Genomic DNA, 12,200 nt, shown 5'->3' on the forward strand with positions numbered 1-12,200 from the left:
CTCAGTTGATATGAATACAGCTATTAATTTTTTTTACATCACCCTAATCTCCCTCTTAGATGTGTGTATTCCTAAGTCAATTCCTTCGACTACTTTTTCAAAACCACCCTGGTTTACTACCAGATTATCACATCTAAAAAATGTAAAATCCAAATATTTTAAAAAGTTTAAAAAGTCTGGTTCGTGTACAGACTTGGCTAAATATTCCATAGCCAAGTCGAACTTCTTTCTTCTTAATTCTCAATGCTATAAGAATTATCTAATACGTTGTAAAAGACAATTTTCCCGAAATCCGAGACAGTTTTATAATTTTGTAAACTTGAAGCGTAAATCTTCAAGTTTGCCATCTTCTTTTTTTCTTGGCTTGGATAAAGCTAGCAATGACACTGATTCTGCTAACCTGTTTGCTAATTTTTTCCAATCAACTTACTCTTCAGTCTGTCCTAATATTAATGCTTACCCTTATACTATTTCTTCCGCAAGTTATATACCTCCTCTAATTATTTCACACTCCTCTCTCCTATTAGCTATAAACTCTTTAAAGTCTTCTTACTCTCCTGGGCCGGACAATATTCCTAGTTGTCTTCTCAAGGAGTGTAGTTCTTCCCTTCTTTATCCATTGCTAAAGCTTTTTAATCTATCCCTTGAAACTTCTGTCTTTCCATCTCTTTGGAAAGAATCTTATATCATTCCTCTTCACAAGAAAGGTGGGAAGTCTGATATACAAAATTACAGGGGCATTGCAAAACTGTCCGCTATTCCTAAATTATTTGAAAAAATAATCACTTCGAATTTGCAGCATTTCTGCAAATCAGTTGTTTCCCCTGTTCAACACGGATTCGTAAAGAATCGGTCAACTACGACCAATCTGCTTGAGTTTACTTCCTTGGTAAACGATGCTTTCCTTTCGAAAATGCAAACTGATGTCATTTACACTGACTTCAGTAAGGCGTTTGACTCTGTGCACCATGACATTTTACTTTTTAAACTTGACCGAATAGGTTTCCCCCTGTCTCTTCTGCTTTGGATTAATTCTTATTTAAAAGGTAGGACCCAAAGAGTAATGCTGAGGCTGACTACCTCTAAACGGGTTCACGTTACTTCTGGTGTTCCTCAAGGTAGTCATCTTGGACCTTTACTCTTTACCCTTTTTATAAATGATCTCCCCTCTGTCATATCACATGCCCGTGTACTCATGTATGCGGACGATGTCAAACTTTTTCTATCATACACTAATCCCCTACATCATTCTCGTCTACAAGACGATTTGAACGCTATGCAACTATGGTTTTCGGCCAATCAATTGCATCTAAACTGTTCAAAGTGTATGTTTATGACTTTTAATCGTACTACACCTTATCTTGTCAGTTATACAATCGACAATATCCCTTTGCAACGTATACTAACAGTTAAGGATCTAGGCGTAATTTTTGATTCTAAACTCTGTTTCAATCTTCACATAGATACCATCGTTAATGAGGCAAAAGGTGTACTTGGATTCATTAAACGATGGTCTAAAGAGTTTAACGATCCTTTTATAACAAAACTTCTGTACATCTCTCTTGTTCGCCCTATCCTTGAATACTGCTCTTGCATTTGGTCTCCACAGTATAACAACAGCCAGGATCGTATTGAATCTGTTCAGAAGCAATTTCTGCTTTTTGCCTTACGAGGTTTAAATTGGGACCCTAATCTTCGGTTGCCATCCTACTCCAGCAGACTGCTTCTTCTCAACCTTCCGTCGTTAACCAACCGTAGGACAATTCTCGGTGTTGTCCTTCTACATAAGTTGATTATTGGCGACATAGATTCTCCTTTTCTGCTAGGGCGTCTTCAATTCTCTGTTCCGGCTAGACCAACCAGAAATTATCGCCCCTTTTTACTATCTACGTGCACAACAGACTACGCTATGCACAATCCTTTTCGCGTGCTATGTAAAAATTATAATAGTTTGCATCACGTTTTCTCTGCCGAACTGTCTCTACCCCTAATAAAATCGTTGCTTTCAGGATACCTTCGGGAAGTCGCTGACCATTCCCAGCTATGAGCAGGGGCATAGCTTGCCGGACAGGCTGAAAAATTTTCCTCCACCGGGTCGGTGATTTCCCATTATTTTTCTCTCTGTCCTATCTACTTAACACTCTTTATCTAACTTACATTGCTTTACTTTATTAACAATTCTTCTTACTTTCATTTTTCCTATTTATTGTATTTTCTTTATTAATATAGCAAATTAAGATTATTTTAATGCTACTTGAAAACACTTTTTTCCTACTTACAACCTTCTGCTTAGATGTAGGCTCTAATAGCGTCACTGACAAAATTAGCTGTGAAAAGGGGCACAGCTGGCCGGACTGGCAAATAAAACACCTCCATCGGTCGGTGATGCTATTTAGAAAATTGTATCCTTTAACTAGGCTTTTAGCATAAAATTCTATTGTATATTCTATTGAATAATGAGGAAGACACTCGTTTTGTCGACCATTAATAAATAAATAAATAAATAAAAAAAAATAAATAAATGTCCGTCTGTCTGTCCGTCCGTCCGTATGTATGAACGCAAGGATCTCAGAACCTATAAGAGCTAGAGACTTTAGATGCAGATGCTCCTAGTTCCCGCGCAGATCGAGTTTGTTTCCGATAATCGATAACTTACTCCGTTTCCAAGCAATCGATAAAAATCGATATCGACATCCTGTTTTTTTTTAGCAAATTGGGTAAATAATAAGAGCTAGAGCCACCAAACATGATATGTTGCTTCTAGAATATTATAGATATTTCAAGTATCTTTTATTTCATACCTATCGCCACCTCCCCGCTACCACCACAGAGCTATAAATCAAGTTAATAACCCAACTTTTATTGCCAACCAATTTAAACCACAATTTAAATGCAATTGACTTTTTCAGAATACACAAATATTCTATGGTACAATAAGATATACTGTAGAAAATTTCATAAAGATCGGTTAAGAAAAACCAAAGTTATATGCAACTGCGCAATTGAATGGGGCATTAGCTTTAAGAATTTCTGTATACATGTACACACACACATTCATGCGCGTCTGCTTCGCATTCTAATAACATGGTAATTGCATCTTTTTTTTTTAAATGTTATTTTAGTTCCTTTTTTTATCATAAGTACTTAATTGTTGGTGTGGCTGCTGAGTAGAGGCATAGCGAGTGGTGCGGTCTGTCGCGAGTTCGAGCCCTGCCGGGGAAAGTATTTTTTTTTTTTTTTTGCTGGTGTGGCTGTTGAGTAGAGTCGACAGTAAGTAATGCGGTCAGTTGCAAATTCGAGCCCTGCCAAGGGAACTTATTTTTTATTAATTTATTTGGTGTTGGAATAAGAGGGTTCAGGCAAAGACAATATAAACACTAAGATGAGTAACGCCATACAACAAAATGCTACTATGCAGCTTGATTTTTTGAAAATTGAGAACGAAAACGAAATCTGTAGCATTGCGCTCTCACAGCCGAGAGAACGAAAAAGCTAAAAATAGAATGTGCTCTCAGCTTCGGCTCTATGAGGGCCGTGCAAGCAATTATGTTTGTATGCGTGTGAATATATGTACATACATAGAAGCATATTTGAATGTGTTGCTTTCCACTGATCTGGCAGTCTCTGGCTGGCAAAGAAACAATTTTCGTAGTTTTTAAGCACAGATCACGGCTTAGAAATACATATTTTGTACGGAGCCAACCTCAGTACACAAAATGCATTCATATATCAACACAAATTTGGGATAGGTCATGATCTGCGCTAGAAAACTAACAAAATTAATTTCATGCCAGCTAAAGCCAGAGCAGTGAATAACAACACATACATACATACTTTATAGTTCTTATGCATGTATAATTCACGCATACAACGAAAGGTGCACGCACGCTATTGGCTGAGACAAGAACTTTTCTCGAGCATACACTGCCCAAAAAGAAGACTGAAATCAATCTATGTGTACTATTTTCTTAACATAGTTATTGCGCAAGAAGCGCCTTGTGTAAAAATTATAAAAGTTCTTCAATTTTCCTGTAAAATTATTTGTTAATATCTAGGGTAATATATCATTTAAATAAAGCATGCATTTCATGGATAAAGCACAAGCACTTTGCGTCGATCGTAAGCTCTAAACTTTTTCGCTCGATGTACTTCGAAAACGAAGCGACGCAAAGCAGCATCGACCAGCTTTGCTGAAGGCAGGCTGGCGCCTAACTTCGTAGCTCGTGTCAGCATCAGCAAGCCGCGACTTCGGCATTCGTTCGTCTGGTCTTTGGAGAACGAACAACCAGTCGGCAGGCATGCCGTACGAAGCCTCAAAGGCCAGATGAAAGGCCAGGCTAGAAATTTTGCGTCGCATTCAAATGTATGCGCGTTACTCATCTTAGTGTTTATATTGTCTTTGGTTCAGGGTATCCCCTAGTCGGGAGCTCCCGACTAGAACCTTTTACTTGTTCCTTATTTATTTGTGGATAATTGCTCCCTGAAGAGCTAGTGGGAGCACGAATATAATAGTTTTGCAGTCTGTAGTTATTGCCCATATGTTATAATGTTTAAATATCTGTATTCAGAAAAAAATAATTGGAAATAATTATTTATTCATATGAAAGAAGTATTTATATAATTTTAAAATATTTTGAGTTGTGTTATTTTACGTAATAGATGGCAGGAGACATCTTCACTTCCATCAACCAAGTACCTTATTCCATTGATTGTGTCTTATTTCGCAAAGCCGGAGAGCCAGCAGAATCGCATTCCTATTTCTTATTTTTTAATATATTTGCAAATATTCAATGTTGTAAAAAAAGCAAATTTCGATGATCCTTTTTATTGATTTTCGTTTGCAGAACACGGGCACTTAATCAGGGCTATTAATAACGAATAAAGGAGAAAAAGATAAACATAAACAACTCCACTCAAAGTTGTACGTTATTACATACTTGAGACTCCACACACGCAATTTAATATGGTCGATAAATCTACCTGGAACTACATACTTCCTGTTATATTCTACTACATTTGCAAAACCCCATGCCTTGCAGGTAGTATGAGCGGAGGTACCATAGATAGCGAAATAACTTCAAATCGTTACAACACACATCAACATCAACCAGCAAATGATATACCACTCAGCATACATATAAAAACAGCATCCACTTCGTCAGTGGGAACAACTGCGGCACCTTCGATACCTTCATTTCTAGCGTCGACGCAGCCTTATATCGGCAGTGGTGAAAATGTTCAATATATTGACCAACAGCACCATAGAAGTTCCTACAACTTGCTTAGCGAAGCTATGTCACAGGCGGTTAACAACGAGTTCAGTAAGTTAAGATTATTATAACATATTTTCCAAAAACAAGAATACTCGTATTTCTGAACATTTTCTATCTTATAAGAAAACAAACAATATCTCAAGAATTACACATTGAATAGTAAGATACTTATACAACTCAAAAACTAAAAATATTTTCAACAATATTTAACTTGATTTTTATACCCTGAACCCATTAAAAATGAGTATAAGGGTATATTGTATTTGTGCAAAATCCAAATGTATGTAACAGGCATAAGGAAGCATCTCCGACCCCATAAAGTATATATATTCTTGATCAGCACCAATAGCCAAGTCTAGCCATGTCCGTCTGTCTGTCCGTCCGTCCCTCCGTCCGTCCATGTACATGCTCTATAATCTATAACTTACTCCGTTTCCAAGCAATCGATAAAAATCGATATCGATATCCTGTTTTTTGGTCAATTTTGGTAAATTATAAGAGCTGGAGTCACCAAACTTGACATATAGCTTCTAAAATAGAATATATATATATGCATTTGATGTTGGAATAAGAGGGTTCAGGGTATCCCCTAGTCGGTAGCTCCCGACTAGAACCTCTTACTTGTTATCAAAATGTAATTTCAGCAAAAAGAAAACAAATCCAAAAAAAAAACACTAATATTACTCAGTTTTGCAAATGTCAAAAAACTCTACATGTTCATTTTCTCCACCATTTTTCGATGAAAAACGGCTACCGTTCTCTATTCTTTGATTTACATTGTTTTTAATGTACTGTGTAATGCATCAGCATCACTCGTCGAGTCGATCTAGCCATGTCCGTCTATCTGTCCGTATGTATGAACGCGTCGATTTCAGAATCTATGAGGTAGAGAAATATTAGACGTACGTCTTCCGATTGCCCGCACAATACGAATTTGTTTCCGATAATCGATAACTTGCCCCGTTTCTAAGCGATTGAATAGCACTTTTTTCTTTACATTGTTAATTAGCATAAGTAAACGTATAGAAACAAGTAAGAGGCTCTAGTTGGGTGCTCCCGACTAGGGAATACCGTGAACCCTCTTCTAATAATACTAAACACACGCGCTTGTTTGCTTCAGCTGTAACAAAACTAAATTAAAAGCAAAAACAGTGCTTCATCGATAAGACTTGACCTCGTAAACGACCACACTATTAAATGTCAGCACATACACACAGCACAAAAAACAATACAATCGCAATTGCATTGCTGTTAACAAAATAAAGACGCGCGTGAAGAAATTTATAGCTATCAGCACCTAAATCAAGTAAATAAACCAATTTATGCTGTCAACCAATATAAACCACATTTTAAAAGCAAATTTTTGAAAATACACAACAATTCCCTAATACGATAAGACGTAATGTAGAAAATTTCATTAAGATCGGTTGAGAAACACAAAAGTTATAAAAGAAAATGTATTTTGGCTGGCCTCGTACTTACAGCAGCAGGGCAAATCGGAAGAATTTGTGTATGCATGTACACACACACATTCATGCGTGACTTCATTGAATTTTATAAACAGCGTGGCAATTGCGATTGTTTTGTTTTCTGTAAAGCTATAAAATAGCATTCGTTTTTTTCTAATTAAGACTCAATTATTGTCGTGGCTGTTAAGTATAACAGGCGCCAATTTTTTTTTTTTGCAAGATTCGATTTTAATATCGACCAGAGCACGTCTGCCTGGTGTAATAAACGTGTCATTCCGTCCGGTCTTCTAATGCCTTAATGGCACAGAAGCCTTCTTAAGGAGATGCTAACTGCGAATATTTACTTTTATCTGCTGCAGTTTCAGTTGAAATTTACTTATAAAATTTCGATTAACTAACCCTCAGTTGTTTCTTCGATAAGAGCATTGAATAGCTTATCTTGTTTATAAAATCCCGACCAAATAATATTATTATAAACAAAGCGTTAATATTTTCGTTGTTATGCATTGGACGGTTACTAATTTTCTTGATGTACCTATGAATTTTGGTTGGCTTAACCTATTTTCAAGCGCATTTGTAAAAGAGAAGGGCGTCTAATTAAGAAAGCTCTATTATAGACTTTAAGGCACTCAATTCTTTCTTTTTTTTTTTTTTAACTAATAAACGTCTTTATTTAAGTTTGAAGGAGTGTAATATCCCTTGATCTAACGGGCGCGGCAAAGCTTGATCTAGTTTTTTTATTGGTACTTCCAGTAGCGTCGATCTTTGTTTATTGTGTAGTCAGGATAGCAAAAGTACTAGGTCAAGCGTGTAGCTTATAGAATAGTATCTGTATATTTAAAGTATCTTTCATATTGTAACTATCGCCATCTCCACGCTACCCCCTACAAATCAAGTAAATAAACCAATTTGTATTGCCCATGAATTTAGGCCACAATTTGATTGCAATTGACTTTATGAGAATATACAAATTTTTAATAGTAGAAAAGGATGTACTGTTGAAAATTTCATTAAGATCGGATAAGAAACACAAGTTATTAAAGAAAACGTGAGTGCTAACGTGTCAGTGGCAGCCAGCGCAAATTAGTGAATTTATAAATGCAGTTATTGTGTTTTAGTAATATCACTAAGCAAACAACATATAGACTGAACATTCTGAACAACCATTGGGGGCAAAACAAATTCGAAAACATCTGGTCCAAAATCGCGAGCAAGAGAGTAAGATATGATATGATGTCATTTTATTCGCTTACACTACAGGAAACTGCTTTGGCTTACTCTCTTCCATATCATTTGTGCTATAGAACGGCATCGCTAGTTTTTTATCTCCCTCCCACTTACTCTCAGTGCTCTTAATGCTCTATCTTTATATTTAGGGATCATTTAAATGTGCGTGTGTAAATTAGTGCATTTATGTCTGCAACTTTGAATTTACCAGTTGCATTAAGAAATGCATATAGAAAATGAGTTAACTAAAGGGAGACTTCAAGGGACGATACGTCATGCTTTTATTGTTTCCAAACTTAGACTGAAGAATACAATTTTAATTAATATAAGCATTGCCTGCAGAGACGCCGTCGCTGGCCCGAAGTCGCCGCCGCTGACGCACAGCCGCCGTCGCCGCTCTCTCAAAAGTGCACCGTTAGTGCCTCATGTGCGGTGTCGGATGACCTCCGCGGCCGTCAACATAGTTGCGACATATCCGGCGCGATCATGATTCTGGGCATTGGCTTCCCCAGAACGCTGACCCAACGTCAATACCAATAGTCAGTGGTTAACTACTCCCCCCTCTCGAAAACCGACCGTCCTCAGTCGCGTTTAAGTTTTCCAATATCTCAGGGAGTTTCTACGTTTGATCGTCAGCCTATGGACTCCGGCTGACGCAGCGCAGGCCAACAGCATTTTGCCGAGGGAAATCGTAAATGTATAAGCTCTTTGATGTAGTTAAGGTTATTTTCACTCAGACGGTGAATGTAGGAAAGGCTGAGTATCGAGTCGTGGCTGCTGATGTTTAGCAACGGCGATGCCGCTACTACCGGGAACCGATTTTGCACGCTCTTGCGATAAAAGTATCGCGTGCCATTTACGGTGGCATGGGACGAGAAGGCGACAAGGTCTGTCCCATCTATCTTCATCGCGGCGCAGTCGTCTTATTGCGCTACGATCATTAATTATGATGATGGTGTCGTCCACTATGGCGACAGGGCCAAGATGATTTGGCTGAGTTTGGCAATGGGGTGTACCCCCTGCATGGCCTTGTGCGCAACTGCTGGTCTTGGACCGCTTGCAGTTTATGAACAATTGGCTACGGCCAACATCTGCCCGTCGCAATCGGCCACTAGATTGTCGTGGAGTTGAAGTACAGAACCATTGTGGGGGACAGGGAAAATTGTTATCTTCCTGCATTGCTTGCTTATTATAGGGAACTTGATTATGAAACTTATTACATTAGCTTTACGTTCTACCTTAGTATTAGATACTTTCAAAATGTCAGTAAATGGGGTCCCTGTGGTTTCGTCAGTGAAAATATTTATAAGACCAGAATGATCTATTATTATTATGTTTGTTACATTTATTTTTTCTAAGGTTAAAGTAAGCATAAGGTTCCCAATTTCTGTTATCGCGCTATTGCGTGTGCATAAGGTTTCGAAGAGGTGGTTGGTATCGGCCTTCTTATCTTTTGAGGACTTAATAATTCTGTTAACAGTATCGGTCAGTTGATTAATCTTTTCCTGCAGCCAAGAATTTATAGAAATTTGTCTATTGCTTGCAGTGACCAGCTGCATCTTAGTCAGTTCTGTTTTCCTGAAGTCGTTTGCATCCGGGGTGCCCGCTACAACTTTAAGGGCTGTTCCCAAGAAGTCAAGGCTTCTTACCTTGCGATGGTGCACATCGATAGCGGACAACATGTCCAGTACATGTCCAGCGTCAATTTCCAGCAGTTTCCTCATGGAAACATTCCCGTCAGTTTCATAGTCTCCTCCGTCATTGTGATATAGTCCGTGAGATTGGTTAGTATCCGTCACTGTCCCAAAGTAGAATGTCCCCATCCATAATCGGTATTTAGTCCGCGTGCGAGTAGTCCGTGCCGTTGTCATGGACATGATTGAAAGTATGGTTAACGTAATCCTAAACTGTTAAAACTACTGATGTGAAAATGGTAATGAAAGAATTGTGCTTTAAATTCAACGGACGTTGTCCATGTGGACCACCCTCCCCTCAATGAGGGCCGTTCCTCAACCTTTTTTTCGATGCACAAAGAATAGTATGAAATTCCTCTTTAGATGAAAGCGTGCCTCTTCTAATACCATCTGGTTCCGGAAGCACTTTAGAGGCTTTTGCGTCGAATCGATTGTGTAAGACAGGGACAATTCACTGTGAATCGTAGCCGCGTCAGATTTTGGCTCATCGCGGTTACCCTGTAAAAAGTTCACGTTCTGGCGCGACAAAAGGGGCTTGGCCCCTTTTTCATCAATGCGTGCTTATCAGTGCTTTACCTTTGCATTGGGATAGCTCTCGGATACCGAGAACGTAAGAGGCTTGTGGTCAGTAAAAATGTTTATATCCCTAACCCCGTAAAGAAAGTGTCGCAGTTTGCCCAATGCCCAAACGATGGCAAGCAACTATCGCTAGTTAGTAGCGTAGTTTGCTTCGCTATCTTTTAAAGACCGGGATATCATGGGGCGGCCATTCTGTGACAGAACTGCGCCAATGCCGTAGGCTGATGCCTCTTTAGTCAAGTCAAATAGTTTTTTATAGTCCGGGTACGTCTTCCGACGCTTATATGTTCCTCAGCTTCTGGAACGCGTTGCGCTGAGCATTGTTGAATTGTATAGGGGCCTTGCTAGACCTGTACTTGCTAATGGAGCCGTTTTCCCCTTTTGGGATGTCAGAGATTGGTTTCGCTATTGTTTCAAAATTTTTGATAAAAAAAAGCGGTTATAGCTTGCCAATCCCAAAAAGGATTTCACTTCAAACACCGTAGCTAAGCGTATTCCCGAATGGCTTTTACGTTCCCTGGATCTGACTTTTCACCATCTATGGTTCTCTGAAAAATGCTCGCTGCATTCTTCGACAAAACTCGTACTTTCCACAACTGATCGAAAAGGCCGTCTTCTCACAATCTTGCTCTGCCAGAGTAATCTGGTGATAACCTGATTTCAGGTCGAGCGTCATGAAGTATTTGTCTTTACCCAGATTAGCCAGTTTCATTGTGTTACTTGGCATTGGGTGTTTGTCGGCAACATTCCTGAGGTTGAGCTTCTTAAAGTATATACTGGGACCTTTATTTCTATTGCCTTACTCGTCTGTTCCTTTCTTATCGACCACCCATAGCGGATTGTTGTGTGGCGATTTCGACTTTCTGATTATGCCATTATTAAGTAGTTCGTTGTTGTCTCAAATGACAAAATCCCCTGCAGCCCTAGGGTAGGGGTATAGCTTTGAATAGACCACACTTTGGTCGGTCGTATGGATCGTGGCCACAACAGCCATGTTATAAGAAAGCACCTCGTTAGAGTTCGCAAAAGCCTTGTTGTTTTGGTGAAGCACTCGCAGGAAATCTGTCTTCACCGCAGGTGTAATTTGTGTAATTTACGTTCGCACATTTGTGGTACTACAACGCTTCCGAAGTCGCGATGTTGGTGGACCCATGAATGGAGTGGAAAACGAAAGGTGACTCGACAGGGGACGACGCCTTTAAAGCGTTTGTGCGGCCAGATATAATTTTTTGCCGCACCCGTGTCGATTAAAAATTTCATATCGGTAAAAGGGACCTTCCCCTAAAAAATAAGCGCTATAGCTATCATAATCTAGGCTATGTTCATCTTGTTGTTCGTCCGACGCCTCTTGTGCCGCGTCGGCATACCCTCTCAGCCTCGCTTGCCTGGATATGGTCTATCCTTTGCCTCTTTAGCTTGTAGCGTGGTCCGATCCGGCCGGGCGTTTATTTCCCTGACCGTGGCTGGCGTTAAATTTAGCCGAGCCCTGGGAATTCGAAAAGTTTTTGGGCTGTCTAAACCTGGAAGAAGAAGGGTCGACTTCCATCGAAACTCGGGCATTAATGGCCCCAGCTCTATTCTGGGCTTTATGTGTGTGGGTGTTTTTTTTGTTGTTTAAATTATAAATATTTTTTCTTTATTCCAAAATCTGATATCCTGTTACTCTATGTTAGCAACTTTTATCAGAGTGACATAATTACTTAGCTTAGCGAAAATTGCGGATATTCAATTAGTTTAACAGATTATATATAACATATATACATGTTCAAAATGTACGGGGGTGATCTTCCTTGATGCTTCCCTAATAGCGTGAGGGTTTGAAACATTAAACTAATCGCGATGATTAAAAACACAATTATGCGTTTAATAAGCTCCACTGCTTTATTTCGACTAACTTTAACTGGCGAATCACCGAGTCGCTACAGGGTAGCGGTCATTCTACAAGGCAGCATATTTTG

At 39.1% G+C, this 12,200-nt stretch overlaps 1 protein-coding gene across 3 annotated transcripts in view; it reads left to right on the forward strand.

Moving 5' to 3' along the window:
* LOC115768254 (stromal interaction molecule homolog) overlaps positions 1–12,200 on the forward strand; it is a 143,062-nt gene that overhangs the window by 19,526 nt on the left and 111,336 nt on the right. For all 3 annotated transcript variants that reach the window (XM_030712784.1, XM_030712783.1, XM_030712782.1), the window contains exon 2: positions 4,845–5,321. In XM_030712784.1, coding sequence (XP_030568644.1) covers positions 4,964–5,321 — 358 coding nt within the window. In that variant the 5' untranslated portion in view covers positions 4,845–4,963. The remainder of the gene's footprint in view (positions 1–4,844; positions 5,322–12,200) is intronic.

The sequence above is a fragment of the Drosophila novamexicana genome, unplaced genomic scaffold, assembly GCF_003285875.2.
Source record: "Drosophila novamexicana strain 15010-1031.04,08,12 unplaced genomic scaffold, DnovRS2.1 tig00001740-arrow-arrow-pilon, whole genome shotgun sequence".
Lineage (NCBI taxonomy): Eukaryota > Metazoa > Arthropoda > Insecta > Diptera > Drosophilidae > Drosophila > Drosophila novamexicana.